Source organism: Chiloscyllium plagiosum, unplaced genomic scaffold, assembly GCF_037043375.1.
Source record: "Chiloscyllium plagiosum isolate Xiang-an unplaced genomic scaffold, Cpla_swu_hap1 HiC_scaffold_9, whole genome shotgun sequence".
Taxonomy (NCBI): Eukaryota; Metazoa; Chordata; class Chondrichthyes; order Orectolobiformes; family Hemiscylliidae; genus Chiloscyllium; species Chiloscyllium plagiosum.
This window is the reverse complement of record NW_028270147.1, coordinates 78,002,665-78,026,746: the sequence shown is the minus strand read 5'-3', so window position 1 is coordinate 78,026,746 and position 24,082 is coordinate 78,002,665. Positions and strand designations below refer to the sequence as shown.

Here is a 24,082-nt window from a genome sequence, read left to right as displayed (position 1 = left end):
AATCTATCTCTGCGATTGTCTGAAGAATCTTTAACTAGAAGCTATTTCTTAACATTGTAAATTACTTAAAAGAAACAAGTGATTACTAGAAAATAACTTTAGCTGTCATTTTCACAGCTGCACAATGAGTTAGGCTGGCTGTCTCATGGACTGAGACTAACTGGCGCTGTTCACCTAATGGGGCAACATCCTTTCATAAATAAGGCTTGAATGAATCATTTGACATGGTTTAATTAACTTGTGTCTATCCATATACATCCTCCTATCGAATTGTCTCTGTCAGATGTTTGTGCAGGATCTCCCATTCCTCTTGGAGTAGTCCTATTCAAAGGTACCATTGTGTTTCATTTAAATGCTGGAGCAGGCATTTAATTCTGTTTATTACTTGTCTGCCATTTTGTGCCTTTCAAATATGGGCAGACCTTACATCCTCCAAAATTATCTCCCAGTTCCTAACAATTACCATCTAGAAGGACAGCGGTAGCAGATACATGGGAACACCAATTCCTGCAAATTCCCCTCCAAGTCATACACGATCCTAACTGGGAATTAGATCTCCAATCCTTCACTGCTGCTGGATCAAAATCCTGGAACTTCTTTCCAAACAACATTGTGGGTCTAAGGGCTGCAGCAGTTTAAGAAGGCAGCTCACCACCACATTCTTTAGGGCACTTAGGGGATGGGTAATAATCACTGGCCTAGCCAGTGAATCCCACATCCCATGAACAAATTAAAAATAGCAACATTGTGCATTTGAAATTCTGATCCATGTTTTCAAATCCCTCCATGGCCTCACTCTTCCCAGTCTCCTGCAACCCAACAACCCTTCCAAATATCTGCACTCACCTTATTCCGATCCATTGTGCACTCACTATAATAATTGCTTCATCATTATTGGCCTCCAGTTGCAAAGAAAGACTCCATAAACAGCAACATGGATTGACCAGATAATCAATGCTTCATGGTGTTAGATAAGTGATAGACAATGGGTCAGAACACCAAGGAGAACTGTCCTGCTCTCTTTCAAACAGGATCACAACACAGTTGCAAAGGCAAAAGGGATTTATGTTCAAAAAACCTTTTCAGATTTTCATCTGAAAGATGGTGCCTCAAATAATGCAGCATCCCTCAGTTAAACAGTGTACCTAGATTTTCAGCTCTAATTGGTCGCCTCATTATAGAAAAGATGTGGAATCTCTAGAAAGGGTGCAGGGGAGATTTATCAGGATGCTGCCTGGACTGGAGGACATGTCTTATGAAGAAAGTTTGAGGGAACTAGAGCTTTTCTCATTGGAGCAAAGAAGGATGAGAGGTGACTTCTTAGAGATGTACGAGATGATAAGAGGCATAGATAGAGGGGATAGCCAGAGACTTTTTCTCAGAGTGGAAATGGCTATCACCAGGGGGCATAATTTTAAGGTGATTGGAGGAACGTTTAGAGGAGATGTCAGAGGTAGGTTCTTTACAGAGAGGGGTGGGTGTGTGGAATGCACTGCCATCAGTAGTAGTAAAGTCAGATACATTAGGGACATTTAAGCGACACTTGGATAGGCACATGGATGATAGTAAAATGATGGGTATGTAGGTTAGTTTGATCTTAGAGTCAGGTATCGAGGGCCAAAGGGGCTATACTGTGTTCTTTAACTTCTGAAATTGGGCTTGAAATGTCAGCCTTTTGACTCAGAAATGCATGTGTTATCTTTAAATCCCAGAGAATTGGGGCGCCTCGCAGCGCCAGAGACCCGGGTTCAATTCCCGCCTCAGGCGACTGACTGTGTGGAGTTTGCACATTCTCCCCGTGTCTGCGTGGGTTTCCTCCGGGTGCTCCGGTTTCCTCCCACCGTCCAAAGATGTGCAGGTCAGGTGAATTGGCCATGTTAAATTGTCCGTAGTGTTAGGTAAGGGTTAAATGTAGGGGTAAGGGTGGTTTGCGCTTTGGCGGGTCGGTGTGGACTTGTTGGGCCGAAGGGCCTGTTTCCACACTGTAAAGTAATCTAATCTAATCTAATAAGAAGAACTACACCTGAGTTCACTCGTGAATTTGTACATTTGGTGACTCATTTATATTACATCTTGATATTATCTTTATAAAGAAATATTGAAAGAAAAAAACTGTAAGCTGAATCTAATTATGTTTGGCCAAGTTTCTGTTAAACAAGGGTTTTAGAGGGATTTTCACCATGAGAACTAGCCAGTTTTCTCACCGTATCTCAGCAGACTCAGTTCATTAACCAGCCTTGTAGCACCCTCTCATCCTATTCTATTCCCATCGGACCACGGGTGGCTCACAGAACAACTGACTACTCAGCAGCTATCTCAGAACTGATCAACATCCCTAGCACTGATGCCAACTTCAAAAAGCCTGTTGTGCCCAGTGATAAGCTGTATTCGTCCAGAGCTTCCCAGTACAGTTCCTGGCATTTGTTCTGGACTGTGGCACTCAGGGAAACTGGCACCAAATTGGAGGTCCTACTGGATGAGTGGTGCACAGTGTGGGATGTCTTCCTGTCCCCGGACCAAAAGAGGAGGGCATAAACCCCAGATCTCTCCAAACCGGTCTGAAGTTATTCGCATTCCCATTCCCCCCCCACCTCTACAGTCTCAGCCATCTGGAGGAAGTGTTGGGAGAAAGTCCTTCTGCCTCTGCCAGCGTTTGTGTCACCAACCTCTCTCTAACACCTTACACTCACTCCATCTCTACCCACCTCCCACTAAGGCTCATGCTCTACTCTCACTATTGACCCAAACATCTTCCCTCACTTACTGTCACCCAACCCAACCCCTCCCCCACCCCGACAACACTAACCCTCCGTGCCCTCTGCACTGCCTACTCATTGTTCAGGCCACCTCCCACCCACACCAAACGTAAAAATTGCACCAGCCATTTCTTCTCCCTTAATATCAGGGTCTCTTTGTCTCTCTCATTCCAGATGGAAAACAATACAAAAAAAGTGATAGAGAGTCAAGACCAGTATTGGCTGCCCAGATTCAGCTCCTTGGCCCTTAAATGGATAGCATCCAGACTCTGCCCGCTCCACTTGGCTGACTGATTGTACCCAAGCCCCTGGACTGGTAACAGAGGTTGCTTTTGACTTACAGTGCCAGGATACCCTGATTGAAAACTATCTCCCCGGACCTGACTGAGGACTGCAGACCACCATGTCAAACTTCTGGCTTTGGGTTGCGCTAAGTGGTGAGGCAGTAAAGCAGTACTGTGAGCTTGGTATCTCTTACCGAGGGGGGGTAAAGCACAGGAGGGCAAGACAAGGCAATGTAAGCGAGTGTCCAGGTATACTCAGAGTGATGTGATGGAGAGAAGTGAGCAAACAGCCTGGAGATGCAGCCTGGTCCAGTCCATGAGCTGTGTCAATTTTCCTGAGTGTACAGTGTTCTGACAGCCACATTGCAACACAGGAGCATCCAATAAGTGCACTACATATGGGCAATGCGGGTTCTTTGAGACTGGCATATGCCAGATGCCAGGGTCTGTGGATGCAGGATGACATGTGGCTGGTGTCCTGAAAGGCCTGCTGTCCAAAACTGAGACCTTTGGAGAAAGCAACGAGTTGGAGTTGCCAGATACCTCTTCTGATTTCCGTGTTGAGAATCCTCCAAGTCATAGAATTATAGAGATGTGCAGCATGGAAACAGACTCTTCGGTCCAACCTGTCCATGCCGACCAGATATCCCAATCTAATCTAGTCCCACTTGCCAACACCCGGCCTATATCCCTCCAAACTCTTTCTATTCATACAGCCATCCAAATGCCATTAAATGTTGCAATTGTACCAGCCTGTTTGTTTGGTGCATTTGGTAAGATAAGTTCAATATTAATGAGGCAAGTCCATGCTGATAATTGTTCACAAGCAATTACCACCTTGAAGTAGAAGCCCATCCCTGCTTAGCAAGAAACCCACTTCAATGCTGGACAAATGCATAAAGATGCAGCTAGATACTCCCAACATCGAGGAAGGCCTCACTGGACTGATGCTGCCACAAATCTCCCCATAACCCATGTTATTAAAGTCCCTGAAAGATTCTGCCTTATGTCAGCTATCCAGGTCTGAAGAGACTTGTTTCCAATTTGTTGTCTTTGGGGTCTATTGCTTACTTCATTATTCCAGCACTCAATCTCTTAGCCTCCTTTTACATGCTCATCCTTTCACTATCTAATTTTACTCCGACTGATTCATTGACTAAGTGCCCTTTGCTCAACAGCAATTACCCACCTATACAGATTAAGTTGCAGTGAAGAAGGCTGAGTTCCCATCAGTCAATACAAACTGAAGTAAAACAACGAGCCTGGGTGGAAGGGGCTTCTGAGGTTTCCACATCAACTGTAGGCTGGTCCGGTTTCACTGAAGGTATAACGAGCAAGTTATATTCTCTGCTGCAACTAAACATAGATATAGCACAAAGCTCTGAAACAGCCCTTACTGTTACTATGTCATTCAGCTTTTATACAACAGAATTCTTCAAGGTAATGGCAGGGGACATCTGCAGAATAAGCCAATCTATGGACTATTTCAGCGTGAAACATGCGACTGATATCACATTTGCCAGGGGAAACATCATTAACGGTTTTCTCACGGAGAAACCAAGTGAAGAGTACAGGAAATGTTTATCGATCATAAAGACATCTCAAGGGCACAATTCATCATTCGCATCTTACAATTAAGATAATGCCTTCCCATTCAGAAAAGGATTCCACTCAGTTCGCAATTGCCAGTTTCAGGTACTATCCTACATTTAAGTGTTCATTATCCAGGGTCCACCCACAAGGTTTACAATCTGATGTAAACATGCAGATGAAAATAAGTTTGCTTCAAAATAACTGGGTAAGCATTCTAAACAAAATGTTTGAAAATATTTTGATGTTTCCCAGCTGAAACCCCAGTGTAACCAAGGAAAAATACCATGATTCAATACTATATAAATCCAACAAATTAATGAGAATGAAGACTTCAGGTCTGGAATTATTAAACTGAATTTCAATTTTGTGCCAAGAAGGTTTCCCATTTGGTCACCATTTTTGTGTATATATGCTTTGTACCTATAATGTAGATATATGTTATTGTACTTGGCACTCCCCTTCAGCAATTTAACATCTAAATCCAAACATTAGGAAAGGCTGAGGCACTTGGGGTTGTTTTCATTGGAGAAAAGAAGGTTTAGGGGTGACTTGATAGAGGTGTATAAGATGATTAGGGGTTTAGATAGGGTCGACAGTGAGAATCTTTTTCCACGAATGGAGTCAGCTATTACAAGGGGGCATAGCTTTAAATTAAGGGGGGGTGGGTATAGGACAGATGTTAGGGGTAGGTTCTTTACTCAGCGAGTCGTGAGTTCATGGAATGCCCTGCCAGTAGCAGTGGTGGACTCTCCCTCATTATGGGCATTTAAGCGGGCATTGGATAGGCATATGGAGGATAGTGGGCTAGTGTAGGTTAGGTGGGCTTGGATCGGCGCAACATCAAGGGCCGAAGGGCCTGTACTGCGCTGTATTCTTCTATGTTCTATGTTCTATTTAACACTACTGCAAAATCAATTGCAAATATAAGCTTTATAAGAGTCATTGTACAAGATGTTCATTTTGCTCACGAATGGCACAGTATGCCTGTAGATGACACTGAATTTGAACAGACATCAGAAGTCCCTGTTGACAGGTCTGCTAAACGTATGGAGGCAGCTGTCTGTCAGATGAAAGCCAAAAGCCATTACTCTACAGCCCATAGCAAACTTTGGACTACTGTAATCCTTGCATATGATAGATACCATGTCAAAAATGTTGTGTGGCTCTTTTCCCCTCACATACTCCAAACTGTGCGCATGCGTCATATTTCCTGTTCAAATCGTTAGCTGCAATAATTTGGAATCATATAGTTGAAACAGTGCATCACATATCAAAGTCAAGCAACAAATCTAAAGTTAAAACATACTTCTGTCAGGGAAAAATTACTGATTAAAATTATCAACTCATTCACAAGATGTTCTTCATTGTTGGGTGAGTAGCATCTTACTGTTCTATTTCGCTAAACAAGTTACCTGCGAATTTGACATGGAATTTATTCTCCGGTTTCAGTATCTGAACGTAGAGGGGACACTTTGGTGCAAAGTCTTTGACAGCCCATGCTCTCAGGATGGTTTGATGATCCTGGGTTAAAATACAACAAAAATACATCTTATTTGATGATGGGAATCGATGTGGGAAGATGAAATGGAAGACAATTATGACATGTAAGCTGACACTAATAACGAGCTAAATGCACACAAACACATGTGACCTAATGCACTAGGAATTACAACTAAATGTAGTCTTCAGATCAATCTTACTGTTAACCTGATACATCCTCAGTTCCGTTGTTGAAGGAGTTAATTTACACAAATTAATTGCCTCTGTTGAGAGTCTATTATTAATTCCTCGGGATAATTTTCTAAAAATATCCTCTGTCATGTCAAGGCTCCTTAAACTATTGGAAGCAAACCAATTTATTGATGTAGAAAGCAGTCAGTGAAAGGGAAGTAATGAGAGTTTTGAGTAAACATATATTCCAAAATTCCGGTTAATTTAACTCTGAAAGGACAAGTATTGAGAGATTAAATAAATTTATGTTCACGATAAACCAAAATGTATGTTGGCTTGGGCAACCAATCTTCTATGGAATTTCATCCTTGCTGCAGTTCTAACACCTTTGAAATGGACAAAAATTTAACAGCATGATTTCTATAAGCACAAGAGCTTTGGGTTGATCTCTTGTTTAGAATGACTGGAAAATTATCATTGACACCAATATCTTCCCACTGGTACTCTGTCAAAAATCTATCTGAAAATACTCATAGCTAGAGTCACAACTTTGGATATAGGATGTAAATGAATTAATCTTTTTCAAGATGGGAGCGAGGGAGTTGAGAAGTGGAAAAAAACTTTGGGAAGTGCTCTTTCATTCCTGTTACAAACAAAATAGATCCTTAATACCTAACATTTGCCAATGTTTTAAGCATGTAAAAATTAGAAACCAATTTGGAAAACATTAAGTTGAGATTGTGTTTTTAACATGCTACTGTCACTGTTTTGCTAATAATATTACATTGAATGTAACAAACACATGGATCAAACAGATGATCATGGAACTAGACTTAAAACTATTATTTTGATGATCATGAAAACTTAATAATAAGTAATTGATCTTGACTGTAACCCATTAAATCTGATAATTCCTCAAACAGAAAGGGTTGAACACAAACCAAAAGAGAAATGACTTTTAATGTCATGGAATTGGTCAAATATGTATTTATCAAATGCTACATTCCTATATTAAGCCAAGCCTATCTGGCCAAATGTCCCTTCAGTACCCTCCAACAATTTCAGCTCAAAGACTCGAGTGTCTATTTCTTGGTGTGTAGCAAATCAAGTTCATCTGTCAATTCAGTCTTTTAACAATTCAGAATTAACTGCATTAATTCTAGTTTCTCAAACATTCCAATGTAAAATTCTTCTCTTCACATTGAAACTTCTTCCTGAAGGGTAGTGGCTTCCACTAATGGGGCAATCTTGAACAAGCAGGCGTAGTTACAGAATAAGGGGACACTCATTTAAAACTGAGATGTGAAGGAATTTCTTCTCCTAGAGGGCAGGAAATATCTGGAATTCTCGACGTCAGAGAATATTGGAGGCTGCGCCACAAAGTATTGAAAGAGGATTTGGGTAGGGCTTTGAAATACCAGGGAGTTGAAGAGCAGAATGAGCTGTCATAAATGAAGAGTTGAGGCCTGGGGTGGATCAACTGTCACCTTGTTGAATGGCGGGGTCATCTTGAGAGGCCGAATGGGCTCACCCTAGCTCCTACAGTTGTTATCCGAAAACGTCTTCTTCCTATCACCGTAATACCCAGCATACAAATCCAGCAGCTACATCAGCATTCAACAACTTTCAAAACACCTAGATTAACAAACTCCAGGCATTTTACCATGAAATGAAACTGAAATCCTGAACAGCTATGGTGACCACCACTTTATTCGTAAAAGACATTATGAATAACCTAAGTTTAAAAACAGGAAATACTTGGCAGATATTACAAAACTAAGTTAATGGGCAGAGTCTTGTGGCCTCTTAGAGTAGGGTGATAGATGGCAGAGGACCCCACTGTGTGTAAAATTCTTTTGAGGTCAAGGTCACTAGCTCATGGCATTACTACCAATTTTATGCTCCCTCAAGCCATTAAACAGACCATTCACTGGTGGGGTAATTGAGGGTCTTAATTGGTCAAGAGCTTCACACCATTCCCACCCCACTGCAATTTTCCCATGACATATGGAGGCCATGCTAAATGGGTAGCCTTAACACTCTTCACTTCTTCAGTTGGGTTTTTGGGCAAGGCTGGGGTACTTCCTTCACATCAGAGGCCTCACCCCCAAGGCTTCACCTCCTTGGCTCCCCCACACATTCCCAGTCTGTCCACCTGAGTCCCTTAATCCTCCTACCCAGACCTGTTAGGCTGGTCCTGTGAACACCACTTCCACTACTTACGTCCCCATTTGGCTCTGGGCTCAGCAGCGGCTACCAGCCCAGAGGTGTTCCTGGCACCAGTGAGCTGATGGCCTTTGATTATGCTGACTGTTTTTGGAGGTCTTATATCCAGTCTTCTCTCTTCAGATGAGGATGGAAGGTTATTCCTGAACCAATTAAGCTCGACCTCATTACCTTCCATGCAGTTCTCCCATCCACACAGCCCTGTAAAATCCCTCTGCTAAATTAGTGTCCACCCACACCCCATCCTTTGCCCTCACATCAACTGACCAAGTATCTACTATAGGTGGATCTCAGAACCCAATCTAGATGATATAATGTTTTGACTGTCCGTTGCAGAGTTCTTTTCTAAAAGTTTCAAGAAGCCCACTTACATTTCTTCGTCTAAGGTAATCATTTATAACCACAAACATTGTTAAAGTGCTACAAAAGGCTATAACAACAAGCACTGGGATTCACCAAAATCCCAGTTCAAAGAGTCTATAACAACTTGGAGCTGTCAAACAAACTATGAAATGGTATGCACTCTATTCTGATGATGGCAGGTTATGAAATCAGCCATGCTGCACTAATCCAATGATGGGAGCCCTCTGATCTAGATCTAGCGTGAAAAAGCTATTAATTTTATTTTTAAACACTCCAGGCAGCTTTGCTTCCTCACATATTTAAAGGGCAGGACTTCTAAGCACCTGCTTGTCAGCTTCCTTTGACAGTTTCTTTTGATACTCTTGACAGTTCTGTGTAGGTTCACAGTTACAAGGAGTTAATGTGCCTTTTACACATGCTTGTGCCTATTTTTAACAATCCTAAAGCATACAACCTCCCTCAAAGATGTCCCAGGACCATGTTTATTGGGATACCTTACATCTCCAAAAGAGGACTCTGGTTATCCAACAAAAATTATAAAGCTCAGTCCTGTTCATCGTCTACAACTGACAAATGTTGCAAATTCTATACTTTGGTTGTGAAGCTCAGACAGGACAAAAGTTAAAAATCACACAACACCAGGTTATAGTCCGACAGGTTTAATTGGAAGCACACTAGCTTTCCAAAACAGGACAAGAGGCAGCTGCTGATTTACGTTAGCAGCTGCCTCCTCCAAACACCCAGATCCAGGATGCAATCTGCACACGAAGATGGTAGGTGCTTCAAATGTTCAGCTTCCTGCACTGTTTCCACACTGAAAATGCAGTCAACTATCTTTGCAAGCACTTTTAAAATCATAGTATTAAAAGTTTCTCTTTTATAGATGAAAAAGTCTTATAGCAAATACGTCTTCTTGCTCCCAGCTCCCAATGGGTTTGAACTTCCCCATTTTGCTGAGTAGTGACTTCAACAATCCAGCTCCAGGGGTGTCATTTACCTTAAAGAGTTTTTAAAATCTACTAGCCATAATAAATGATGGTTCTTCCTCTCTGGTCTTGCCAAGATGAATCTCCTGGAGTCTGTGGATAATGTGGATATGTCTCTTTGACTAGAGATCATCTTCTCCTGAACCCAGCTGCAGCAGACTGTGGGGCTGATTATAAACACAAAGAACTGCAGATGCTGGAAAGCGGAAGCAAAAAACAGGAAGTGCTGGAGAAACACAGCAGGTCTGGTGGCATTTGTGGAGGGGAATATCAACGTAAACCTCTGAGTCTAGCAACCATATATCAGACCGGCTGAGTTTCTCCAGCAGTTTCTGTTTTTGTTCAGAAACGATGATTAGCTGTTTTAGACATCCATGCTTTTTTGTTGAATGCAATACAAAACCCCCTCTGATCAGAAACAAAAAAAAAATCTTGTCCAAGCATATTCACAATATTTCCACAGGGCCACTTGGTGCTTTGAAAAGTTTGAGCATCACATGACTATTGGTCCTGAGAAGAAAGTGGTGGCTTATCTACCATTGAAAGCAATAAGACAATAGAGGGCTCCAAGAGAAGAAATGAAGGAGTATTCAACAAAACTGTAGACAGAGTAAACTGTACTGTGGTGAGACAGTAGGCAAATAAACAGCAAAACATTTGTCAGGACCCCAAAAAATATTAATCTGGCACAAAAGGAAAGCACTACCCAACAGCAAGCATTGGAAGGAATCACAGTTATGCTGGCAGGGTCAAGTATTATCAACAAGCTCCATGTCTGCAGTAGATACTGAACTGCGAAGCTTAATGAGAAATTGTTGCTGTTGACAACATTCAACACACATACAAGGCATGTGTAACTGATAATATCCTGAACTATGGTGCAGATTAAAAGATCATGACTGCCCCAGTGAAGCCGCACAGAGAATCAGGAAGCCTGGGATCACGCTTAATGCAAAGGCATTATGGAAGTGACAGAATGCCAATTCACTGGAATGATGCTCATTTCAGACTGAATCAAGAAGAGTCCTTAGAAAAGCATTGTTATCTTGGACAAGAAAGCTCTGCAAGACAAGGGAGTCAAGAAGTTCCCTTGGACTTGATCCATTAAACAAGCTCTTTCATACCTCACAGGCCAAAGCAAATGGCAAACCTATGGGAGCTAATGAAAGAAGGTCCTGTGAAGCAAAGGTCAAAGTTACATGAGAGGAGCTTCAAAAAACTCAAAGCAGCCCTCGCATCTGTCATTTAAAACAAAGGTATACCTGTCACTCTGAAAGTCAATGCAACTACACAAGTACGAGAACAGCTATGCATAAGAGGAAAGAACGAGTGCATGTGCATCCAAAGCATCAGCTGGAACCAGATTTGACAACATGAAAACAAAGCATTTAATAGTTGTGCATGGGTGTGAGAAATTCCATGCATTTCTGAATGGGAGAAAGTTCATATTGGATCATGAGTGATTATTGCCTTATGGCGCAAATCTACAGGAAAAATCAGTGGAGAGCACCAGCAAGATTGCAGAAGTTACCACTGGGGGTTTGAATTTATAATTTCACTCTGAAATACAAGCCAGAAAGAGAACTGCTGATAGCAGCTGCCCTATTTGACAGAAAACACAAAATAAAAAGAACAACAATATAAAGATTTAGCACCTCATAAATGTTATGCCACCATAACTGTGTCAAAGTAGAGATGGGATCTGTAAAAACAAAGAGTTATAAGACAATCCCTCAGCAAGTGGTCTAGGGATAGTCAGAGAAGAAGACATAGCCAGCACTAAGGCAGTATTGGTCAATGACAGCTGATAGCTCATTAGACTGGATCCAGACTCAAATCATTGGACTCAAAATGACGCAGAGAGAACTCCTCGGAAGATAAAGGAGGTCACGTGGAAATGGAGAAGTGCAAACTTAGAGCCAGGCGAGCTGAGCACTGGATAGCATCTATATCATTGTTTGGGTTGTATGGTATGGATGGTATCCTCACATGATGAATACCAGAAACACTAAATACACAGCAAAAAGGGAGCTACTATCTACTGAGGTATCAGCCCGACTATGGCATACTACAGATTCCAATTTCACACACAGTCAAGAATGACATTGCATGTTAGCAGATTATTACTCAAAGACTTCTTATAACAGAAAGATAAAAAATATTATAGAGCATTCGGCAATATTAGCTGTTTGCTGAGCTTGGGATTCCTGAAAAATGAGTTTGTGATCATGGAACCCAATTCACCTCTGGAACATTTAAAGAGATTACTAAGTGAGTTTCACATCGTTATGTCATCAACCGATAGGACACATTTTTAATAAAAATACAAGCAGGCAGTCAAGCAATTTCTCACGAAATGTCAAAAATCAACATTGAAGATCCAAACATTGATTTATTCTCATCCCAAGAACCACCTCCAACAGTTGAAATAAAATTATCCTGCAGAGCTACTTAATAACGGAAAGTACAAGATATAAATTCTGTAAGACCAGGAGGAAGGAAGGTAACAAGTGACAGATGCACAGATGGGAGCTGGTCAACCCTCCTGCAAGCATGTGAAATCTTTACTTGACGTATTCAGAGGGTAGACTGCACAGGATCTCGTCATCAAAACCTAAAGCATACATCACCTAGACCAACTGGTAAGCAAATGAGTGGGAACAGAGTTCATGTTCAACCCACATCCAAGCTGGGCAAACAGAAAAGGTCACCATCAACACCAGCAATATCACTCACAAGAGAGGTGACGCCAACACCTTCATCAATGAGTGGTGCAACATCAGCAAGTGATAAGCAACAAAACAAGCAAATCTCCGATATCACCAGGGCCACTACATTGAAGTAGTGTACAAGTAGTATACTGTGTAAGATATTGAGAAAAGAAAACAAGCTACAAAAACTCCTAAGTTGTTCAGTTTAAATACGAAAGTCAATTATTAACCTCATTCCAAGAGTGAAAATTATAATGTTATGTGCACATAAACATATTTACAGAATGTCAAATCTATCCATACAATCCCTAGAGCATAGAAACAGGCCATTTGGCCCAACAAGTCCATGCCAACCCTCCGAAGAGCTTCCCAACCAGACCCATCTCCCTATATTTTCCCATGGCTAATGCACGTAACCTACACACCTCCAAATTCTGGATAATTCCACACGTCCAATCCACCTAACTTGTACATCTTTGGACTGTGAGAGGAAACTGGAGTACCTGGCAGAAACTCACACAGCACAAGGAGAACATGCAAACTCCATGCAGACAGTGGCCCAAGGCATAAATTGAACCCAGGTCTCTGGCACTGTGAGGCAGCAATGGCACCACTGAACCATCATGCCACCCCTCCTACACTGCAGTTAATGTACAAAATAAAAATGTATCAGTCCATCAGCCACATGGAGCATTACAAAAAAAATGAAATTCCAGCACTTGACTCTGAGAATGTAATTATATTGTACGTCTGGAAACCACAATGTCATAAATTTGCTCCTGTCGTATGAGTACCCAGTTATTACAGTAGGCTAGATGGCTAGTGTGTGGTTCAGGGATGAAGGGTAACAGCAGATTCAAGTCCTGTACCGGCTCACCTACATTTAGGACATGGTTCTTTGCCCTGCTCCTGATAATGGAAAGCAATAGCAAACGAAAATCTGCTAGTAGAAACAGTTCAGGATGGAGCAGCAGCAAAAGACTTGCCCTTGAGCAGAGTCAGAGTGAATTATTGTTGCATAAAATGGGAACACAGCATTTATAGCGGCAAATAAACTTTTCTTTACAACATCATCTGTTGTTTATTCATTTTTTTACTACTTGTGATTTATCTCATTATGACAGCTCAGAAAGTGCATGTTGAGAATGTTCCATTTCCAAGTCACTGAAAGCAATTTGTCTCTCATAAAGATGATTAAAACTAAAGAAAGTAAATAGAGGTTGATGGAATTCTCTTAAAATACTGAAATATGTAAATATGCAGGATGTTTTATTTTTATTTCACATTAAAATACAACCAATTGAACATTTGCAATGATTCCCACTATAATAGATTGTTAAAATCCTCTTTGTATAAGGTGAATAACTAAGAATGTTTATCAATGTTTTTTTTTCTGCTTAAGTTATTTAAGGCATGCTTCAGAACACAATCAAATGATTGAAATGAGATTTCACGAAACTAAAGAAGAAAGGAAATAATTAATGATTGAGAGTCACAATATTACCAAATGCACAGCTCATGAATAAAATCAATTGGAAATTACCCTGAAACACAATTTGGAAATGTTGCCCTCTTCATGAATATGTAAAACATAATGTGGGAATTGCTGAAAAACTGTAAACAATGTTTAATTTTCCATCGGGAAATAAAGATGCATAAGTTAAATTTGAGCAGATTATGATAGCAAGTATAACTGAAAATGAGACTCTTTCATTAAGTGTCATTAGTGAGACATTTTAATTTGCCAAATTTGTTGGTAACATAAAACAAAAATATTGGCCCGTAATTTCCTGGAACCTGATGGCAAAACCACGGGTGTTTAAGAGCTGGTGTCATGTTTTTTTTAAAGAAAAACATTTGCAGACTTTGTCCACTTTAATGCTGATACACTGTCATATGTGAATTTCTTCATTTATCTGTACTGCTTTCTACATACGTAGACCACATTCTTTAGTTGTTCATTGACACAGCCCTACCAAACACACAAAAAAAATCAAGTTTATGCAACTTCATGGATTTACACCACTAGTATGCTGGCAAAGATTTGCCCAGACAGATTCAGCTGCAGGAATGCAGTAAAAATGCAGGGTGGCTCAGTGGTTAGCACTGCTGCCTCACAATGCCAGAGACCTGGGTTCAATTCTAGCCTTGGGTGACTGTTTGCATGTTCTTCCCCTGTCTGTGTGACTTTCCTCTAAATTGCCCATAGTGTCCAAGGAGTATTAACCTCAGGAGTTGCAGGGTTATAGGATATGGGGGTGGGAGGGATGCTCTTCAGAGTGTCAGTCTGGACTTGATGAGCAGAATGGCCTGCTTCCACACTGAAACGATTCTACAAGAGAAATTACCTGATATTGATACAGGAGATTTCTTGCATGTGACAAGAGTTTAAATTTTTGATACTCTTTTAAAAATCAACACCTGCGCTTTAATCAACCAAAGCGTGATCATTGCACCTGAAGTTGTTCAAAAATGTACTTTACAGTTAAGTGTTTGTTATGACCAAATTGCTTGAAAGTCTTTTCCAATTAACATGTAATTCTGCATTTTAATGGGACTGGAACAGCAGAGTAAGTAATTCTGTGAGATGCCTCAGCATTGTACAGCAGCTTCAGTACTGGTGCCACAATTACAATAGCTTTTACATTCCAGTTCAGACCAATGTGTCTCAAAAGAGGTTTCAGTGAAAACTTCCATTTGGAAGGTGAGTATATTAAGCCAAAATCTCGATGTAATTTCTGCACATACAACCCATGAAATTCTGAATCGAACAGATCACACTATGATTTTGGAAGTCCGATAAGGAAATATTTTGTCTGGATTTGTAATCATTTTGAGATTAAAGACTAGCAAATACAATTAGAAAACTGACGCCATTTTACCAGAATTTAATTTCATAATGCTTCATTAGTTACAGTTTCGCATCTGGATAAGCATTTAAATAATCAAAAGAAACCAGGACAGGCAAATAGTTTATGTTCCATTTACTGTAACCAAAATATCAAATGATTAATTTTAAATAATTTCAAAGGTAATTTTCTCTTCATACAGTAATACACAAAGATTTCCCTTTGTGTTGCAGTAATTTATCTTCTTTCAAAGAGGATACAAATAATTAAAAAAACATAGCTAATAATTATCCAAGATTATTCATTCTAGTCACAACTAAATATGCTATCAATGGTAATTTAAACAAAGAAATGCTAATATAATCAAATTTATGCATTTTTTTGTTAACATGTAAATAAGCTGTTTGCAAAGTGATTTTCAAGTGATAATTCGGTAGAAGTCTGAATCTGTTTGGAGAACTGGTCTCCAGATTGTATTTATGATGGAATTATATCATAGAACCTGTTTTTATGTCTCGTGTGTGCATTTGTGTGCATGCATGAGAGATTGGGGTGAGAGATGGGGTGTTGAGAAAACAAAACAGTTTCTTCTCCTGGCCTCAAATCTAAATGTACAAAACCAGAATTTGCAATATTATCATATGTTGAGAGTGGATGTTGTTGGGAATCAAACAGACCTCCTTCATCAATGTTTTTAGACTAGGTTCCCTAAAGTGCGGAAATGGGCCCTTCGGCCCAACAAATCCACACCGACCCTCCGAAGAGTACCCCACCCAGGCCCATTTCCCTCTGACTATGCACTTAACACTATGGGACAATTTAACATGGCCAATTCACTTGACCTGCACATCTTTGAACAGTGGGAGGAAACCGGAGCACCCGGAGAAAACCCACGCAGACACGGGGAGAATGTGCAAACTCCACACAGACAGTCGCCCAAGGCTGGAATCAAAGCTGGGACCCTGGTGCTATGAGGCAGCAGCGTTAACCACTGAGCCACCGTGCTGCCCCTTATGTTCTGAAAGGGATCCTGAAACAACAATTAACATTGATATTTACGTTGAGTCATAGAGTTATACAGTATGGAAACCGACCCTTCGGCCCAATTCGGCCATCCTGACCAAGTTTCTCAAACTAAGCTAGTCCCACTTGCCTGCATTTGGCCCATATCCCTCTAAACCCTTCCTATTCATTGTTATGGACCAGACCACCCCCCTCAAAATACATTAAGAAGATAGTCTAGACCCCTAACTTTTTGTTATTTCAATGGTAAGTATAAGGTGTTACATTCCAGATGCAATTCTATTGGTCAAATTACTCGATGTTAAGCAAAATACACTTTGTTTTTAGACTAGATTAAAATACAGTCAAAATAAAAATAAAAGAATTGGCTTAACTGTAACTTTATTGAAATGCAAAAACTTTATGCCAGCACCTAAGTATTTATCAATACGGTAGCGCCTTTTCCCCCAGTTGCAGACTGGGATTTCTGGCCCTGGAAATATCTTTGCCCAGAAGCCAGCCCAAAGGAAAAATTTCCATCCTAAACTTTTGCTTACCGTCTGAAAAGGATTAACAAATTATTATCTCTTGGTTACAGTCGTGCATTAATCGTTTCCTCTGCTGGAAAACAATGGCAGAAGAGCCATGCATTACATAAAAAGGGCCGCACTAACAATTAAGAAATGAAGAACTTTGGAAGCCATGTTTCCCAAATCTGTTGTGTTCAGGTACAAACAATCGTCAGTACAGATCAATACTGTGCTTACCACCAGGTGAAGTTAAATTTCTGCTCAATTCCAAATACTTCAAGATCCTAGTTTAGCTGGGCCACTAAAGGAGCTGAATAAAAAAGTTAGGAGAAGCATTTTCACAAAGAAGGACTGGAACATTGGAAGGCGGGTCTTCCACCATGGATCCCAAGGAGATCCTGTAGATAACTAAAGGATATTAAAGCTGGATTCCCAGGATATCACCTGCTTTCCCTGTCAACAAATGGTGTAGGCTGGGGTATTAGAACTTGATACATATAAACAAGTGGGTATCAGCTGGAGAAAAACACTGAAAAACTTTAAATTTAACCTATGATGCTCACATACCAGAAAAATGGAAAATGACTTTAACAGCAGTGGTTTCTAAACCAGTCAGCTTTAAGTAAATAATGACTGTTTGTTCTGCATTCCAAACTAATTAGAACCATTGGTGCTGCAATACTCTTCCTGGCCTTGGTTAAAAAATAAAATTTGGAGGGTCAAGTAGAGAAGGAAGTCTATTCCTGTCCCAGTGACTGCCTCACATAAAATTAACACCATCAGCATTATTAAATGGTTGAAGATGAGGTGGCACAGAAGTGGAAAGGAGGGCATCAAGGTGGCTCAGTAGTCAGCACTGCTGCCTCACAGCACCAGAGACCCAGGTTCGATTCCACCTGCTGGTGACTGTTGGCGTGGAGTTTGCACCTTCTCCTTGTGTCCACACGGATTTCCTCTGGGTGCTCCAGTTTCCTCCCACAGTCCATAGATGAGCAAAGATGGTCATACTAAATTGACCATAGTGTTCAGGGATGTGCAGATTAGGTGAATTAGTGGTGGAAAGGTAGGTTTATAGGGTGGAGGGATGCTCTTCGGCGGGTCAGTGTGGACTTGATGGGCTGAATGGCCCGCTATAGGGATTCTATGACATGCCCTCTCCAGGTAAGGTACAATTCTGCTGAGATTTGCCGATCAGTCGGATAGCTGCCAGTTCTATCTCCCAGCAGCGCCTGTGGGAATATTGACCACTTCTAGATCTACAGGCAATACCAAGAAAGATGAACTTGGCTACGTAGAAGGGGGCTCGATTTGAGATCCTGAGAAGGCTAAAGGCAGAAGTAATGACACACCCTACTATGGGGATAATCCCCACCATGGTGCTATCAGGTTGTAAAGGAGGGTAATTGATTAACTTAATTAGCACAAGGATAGACAGGGCACCTGATTCTGGCTTAGAATTGCAGAGGGGACAGGGTAGAGATGACACAGTATTCCTTGAATTGTCTTTGCTCCACCCTCCCTTCCAACCTGCTAGGAGAAGAGTGAAAAGTCCAGTCCCAAAAGTGCACAGGGTGAGATCCATCTGCCCATTTTCGTTCCAATGAAAATAGAAACCCGCCCTAACCTCACCTTCTGGACTAGAGCTCTGGAGGTTTGGGCAAGTCCAATTGCAAGTCCCTCTTTAAAGCATTTGGATTTCTGCCTTTTCAACTCTTCTAGACAGGAAGCTCAGGTCCTCGCTACAATCTGGTGAAAAGAAATATCCCCAAATATGACTTATCAAATTGTTTAAATTTGTGTACCTCTGATTATTGATCCTGAGGCTCGAGGATATAGATCCTGCCTATCTACTCTATCTAAGCTCCTCATAATTTTATGAATTGAAACAAAATCTTTACTTGGCCTCCTCTTTTCCAAAGAAAACAGCAATCAGTCCTCAGTACTAAATTTTTCGAGTCCTGGGAATATCCTAATAAAAGTATTCTGTATTGCAATTACATCTTTTCTGTAATGAAGTCACCAGAATTGGACATAATACTCTAGCTATTGTCTAACTGGTGTTTTGTACAGTTTTTGCATAATTTCCCATTTATTCATTTATCTATTCTTCAGCTAATGAACTAGGATATCCTGTCTGCCTTGATAACCATCATATCGACCAGTCTGTTTCTTTCTGGGGTTCCTCCATTCTGCTACATTCATTTATTGAATATTCTCTTATCTTGTTTGCACACCCCAGCATGCAATATCTCATATTTCTCTGGGTAGAATTAAATCAGCCACTTCACTGCTCACCTTAACAGTTGTCCACTGAAATATTTTTGCAGTCTACAGCTTTCTTCCGCATGAACAAACATTTGACCAATTTCTGTTGAATCTCAGCATTTGACATAAAAAAACACACATCAACCATTTTCCTTTGCTTCCTCCCATGGAGTCAATTTGGACTGAAATCGTCACTTTTCATTAGATCACATGAGTTTGATTTTCTGGCCAATTTGCCAAGTCTGACCTTGTCAAAAACCTCCCCAACTTACAATGAGTAGAGGAGTAATCTAGAAACAGCTGCTATGAAGATCTAGCTGATCATGTTTGATCCATCTGAAAGACTATATTCTGGATGAAATTAGGCTCTTCTCATCTATCCATTCCAGCTTTCTTTTTGGAAAATGCATGATAAATTTCAGTCCTAGGTAAGATAACTTACAGCAGCTGTCCTGTCAACTTCATATCGACTGCTAAGGATAAAACAGGCTTCAGCATCATCCATTCTGAATCAGTCACCAAAAGATCCAGTTGTAGAGGAAGGCAGCATTTAAGGAAATGGATTGCAGATTGAAAGAAAGAGAAATATTTCAGAATCATTACTGTATTCACTGGTGTGTTTGCAAAATGATGACAAAAATGCATGGAGACTTGCAAACTACAAACACCAATATAAATGTTGGTCCAGATGTTGCATTAACAACAGTTTTATCAAATGTGTATTAAAGCTGAATGTAATGAAGAAATTCATGGCAAAAAATCTAATTCCATTAGTTTCAATTGTTATCAATTCTAAACAAAGCTCTGCACTTTATAACTATTTTTGTACTTTGAAATGTGAACACACTGGAGATCACAACAATGAATTAGCTATTTTTCTTAGTTTAAAATCTGGTATTTTTGAAGGAAGTTCTATTCCATTTTCATACATTTTTCACATTCCATAACTGACGTCAATTATTGATAAAGGATAAATGATTATCAAACAGTAAGAGTGTAGTTAGCTTGCAATCAGAAAAATAACAGACATAAAACTACATACTCAAGGAGCTTATATAACACTACTGGATCTCCAGTGGTTTTGCTTGTGCTGAATTTTGGATCTATAGTTTTATTGCATTGTACTAACCACAACAACAACTCCCTTCCTTGGCAAAGCCCTCTCCTTGAGCTCTTCTAGTTAAGAAAATCTCTCGGCACATTCTTTCTCCAGTCTGGTTTCTCATCCTGAACAGTAGCCTTGCTGTAGCGTCAAGGCAGAGTATTTCACCCTGTATCTTCAAACCCTTCTCAACAAGATACCACATTTACAGTTAATGACAAAAATGGTGTCATTCTCTGCTCACTTCCTGTCTTTCTCATGCTCTCTTCCCAGAAGGATTCTTACTGCAGTCTCCTTCTCTATCAACGTTCCCTAAGTTTCCAGCTTCATTTTCAGGTGTAAACGAGTCTCCTTTTAATCTCCCCATAATAAGAACATCCCCCAATCTTTTCTTTCTCTCTCCCATTCACTCATTCATACCTGAAATAATACATAATGAAAGGAGTTCAATCCATGAAGACCTGTTCCTATGCATGTATACATTAATGTTATTCATCCCTCAAATATTTGTCCAACTCCTGTTGAAAGCTACTGCTGAATCTGTGCCCACCATCCTATCAGGTAATATATGCTATATTTCACAACTTTGAATCAAGCATCTTTCCACAGAATCACAGCTATAATAGATCCTGGCTTGTCAAATTCATTGCAAAATTTACTTTCCCATTTCACACTGTTGTTGGAGAATCATCTGAAAAAACATATCATAAATTATACAAAATATTCTATCTAAAGTATAGGGAACACCAGTTTTGAAAAAAAAAATGGCTCACAGCTTGTACCAATAGATTATTTAAACAAGTCACTAGGTTGTTGAATGCAGCCAAGAAAATGGAGCACAATTATTCATGTATGCAAATTCCAGTTAGTTTAAAAAAGGCAAAAATTCTATAGGTTAATTGCTTTTCATTCAGCAAACTGTGATTAAGATCATAAGATTATGATGCTGTCTAAGATAGACTGAATAGAAAAGCTCAGTCAGAATCCCATGTATTGACTTTCAGACTCAAGGCTGTGATGAACGCTACTGTTACTCACAGCTTTTTGATTGCAATAGCATCTATTGAATCAGCCTTTCCATTAAGCAGCAGTTTGAGAGTTCAAGGGCCCATACAGTGGATGTTTGCTGGAGTATCTAAGGAAAACTGCCGTTTTTCAGCACAGCAGCTCGTAATCAGCCACTGACCTCGCCTATCCGTGCACAATCTAATCCTCATTTATGAGATGCCGTATTCATTCCCAGGATGAGGGCATCGTTGACCAGGTAGCATTTATTGCCCAGATAGCAGTTAAGAGCCAACCACATTTCTGTGGGTCTCTAGTTGCATGTAGGCTAGACCAGGTAAGGATAGCAGTTTCCTTCCCTAAAGGACATTAGTGAACCAGATGGGTTTTTCTGACAATCGACAATGGATTAACGGTCATCAATAGATTCCTAATTCTAGATTTTTAAAAAAAAATGAATTTAAATTCCACCATCTGTCGTGACAGGATTCGAACCTGGGTCCCCACATATTATCTGAGTCAACACTCCAGGATGATACCACGAGGCCAGCATATCGCCATAAAATGAGATGAGATTGACCAGGGGTATGGGCAATCCTTAGAACCAAGTTACCAGGAGGACCTGAGGCACCTAAAGATCTACCTCTCAAGACACTGGCCTACAGATTGCATGTGACAGAAGCTCTGGAATAGAAAAAAGAAACATGTTTTGATAACCAAGTGAAGCACAGTGTGGAGGAGGACCAGAAAATTATTGATAACTAGAATATCATTAAATGGAACGGTCTTTTCAGATCTACAGGTGGAACTACCTGGGTTCCATATTGTCATGCAAAAGTTAGCAAAGCTCCTTGTGACCTCTTTGGTAAAATATATTAAAGACAGTCTCACTGCGATTTTCATAAAATATGCATGGCCTGCAAATTCTTTGGAACTGAATGCTACAGTGCAGATCCTCCTTTTCATTGTTCTTTCATACTTCACTGTTCGTACTTTGCCAGCAAAATAGGGAAATCAAACTGAGGATCACATGTCCTTATCTCTCAAACTCCAGGGTAAGTGGAAAAAATAATTCTAACACTCTGTCCCTCAAGGTAGTTTGTGCTCAGTTCTCTCTCAGTATTACACAGAGTTCAGTAATTGCAATTTAAAGCTTCTCCATGCAGCACACTCCAAAGTAAAAGCATTCAGTCATTATCAGCTGCAGCAGGTAAACTGCTGCTCATTCCTTCCAAGTCAGCCTTTATGGATTGAGAATATAGGTTGTAGGTTTAGTCACTGTCAAACCAATCTTTCACATTTGTAATTTTTCCAAACAGGCTTCAGGGAGGAATGGCACCTGTCATGGGTATAGTCCTAGATCCAATCGGAGGTGGCAGTGCAAACATTTCGGGAATGGAACAAGCTCCATACCATCATCATTCCCAAATTATGGTTCTCAATTAAAACAAAATTAATTTCCAATAATGTGCCAGTAGTAGTATCAGGGCATAAAATAAGCAATAAAATAATATGGAGTCAGTGCAGTTTAAAGAGTAGGATGCCAAGTTTGATTAATTTATTAGATATCTTTGAACAGATGATAGACCTAGATATTTCTAATCCTCATGCGCACTTAGCCCCTCAGATACATAACCCAAAAGTACTTTGAATTCCAAGTGCACAACATCCAGTTCTGTCTCACCACCCATCACTGCCTCAGATTTCACAGAGCTCATCCAATTAAAGGAGCAGAATTTCTCCCAAAGAAAGATCGAGAGCATATGCTGTAGGTTTTTTTCACATGCAACAGTTTTAGATAATTTGAATCCAGACAAGTTTTTCAGTCTGTAAACAAATTTTATATCTCTATTGTTATATTTACAGTTAAGTGCAACAAATTAAAATGGAAAATAGAAGATGATTTTTTTTATGGACACATTAGTTAAAGTGTGTGGAGCAGATTGTCAACTTGGATAACGGGACAAGCAGCATTAATGGGCTTCAAGAAGGGACTAGAGAGATTGTGACCAATAAGTGTGATTCAAGGCAATTCAGAATGCACCATTTACATGGAACAGACTAGACGAAAAACAATCATCTGCTTCCTAAAAGCATTACTATGCTATTTTCAATTTCATTTGCACAATGGAAAAATCAGTGTAGACCTACTTGGCTCTCAGAAGATCTTGGTCCTTCAACGCTGACCCCTGGAGGTAAATTACCCTTTGTGCCCACATTGGAATTTGCAACACTCTTCGAACCTGTAAATCCATTTCAGTAGGACAAAGGATCACTACATAGTAATCCTGTTAGAAAAATGAAATGTAAATACAATTAGCAGAACATGAAGCATGTATTCTTTAATACTTAGTGAAACAAAAATAAGTATCTATATTCTTCAAAGTTTTAACTGACATTATCAAATTGAAGCAAAATATACCCATTTAATTCTCAGTTAGTACTGATTCACTTGTTAATGTGCACCCATATTTATTGGTTAATTATTTTTACTTAATTCAATTTAGATTAGATTAGATTCCCTACAGTGTGGAAACAGGCCCTTCGGCCCAACAAGTCCACACCAACCCTCCGAACAGCAACCCACCCAGACGCATCTACCTCTGACTAATGCACCTAACACTATGGACAATTTAGCATGGCCAATCCACCTGACCTGCACATCTTTGGATTGTGGGAGGAAACTGGAGCACCCGGAGGAAACACACGCAGACACAGGTTGTCTTGTATAATTTCTTG

General features: G+C 40.2%; 1 protein-coding gene across 3 annotated transcripts in view; it reads right to left on the bottom strand.

The window, feature by feature from the left end:
• The window catches only part of kcnt2a (potassium channel, subfamily T, member 2a), a 712,068-nt gene that overhangs the window by 320,799 nt on the left and 367,187 nt on the right, over nt 1-24,082 (bottom strand). For all 3 annotated transcript variants that reach the window (XM_087990852.1, XM_087990853.1, XM_087990854.1), the window contains exons 13-15: nt 23,495-23,631; nt 19,679-19,742; nt 6,046-6,154 (exon numbers count right to left, since the gene is read on the bottom strand). In XM_087990852.1, coding sequence (XP_087846978.1) covers nt 6,046-6,154; nt 19,679-19,742; nt 23,495-23,631 — 310 coding nt within the window. The remainder of the gene's footprint in view (nt 1-6,045; nt 6,155-19,678; nt 19,743-23,494; nt 23,632-24,082) is intronic.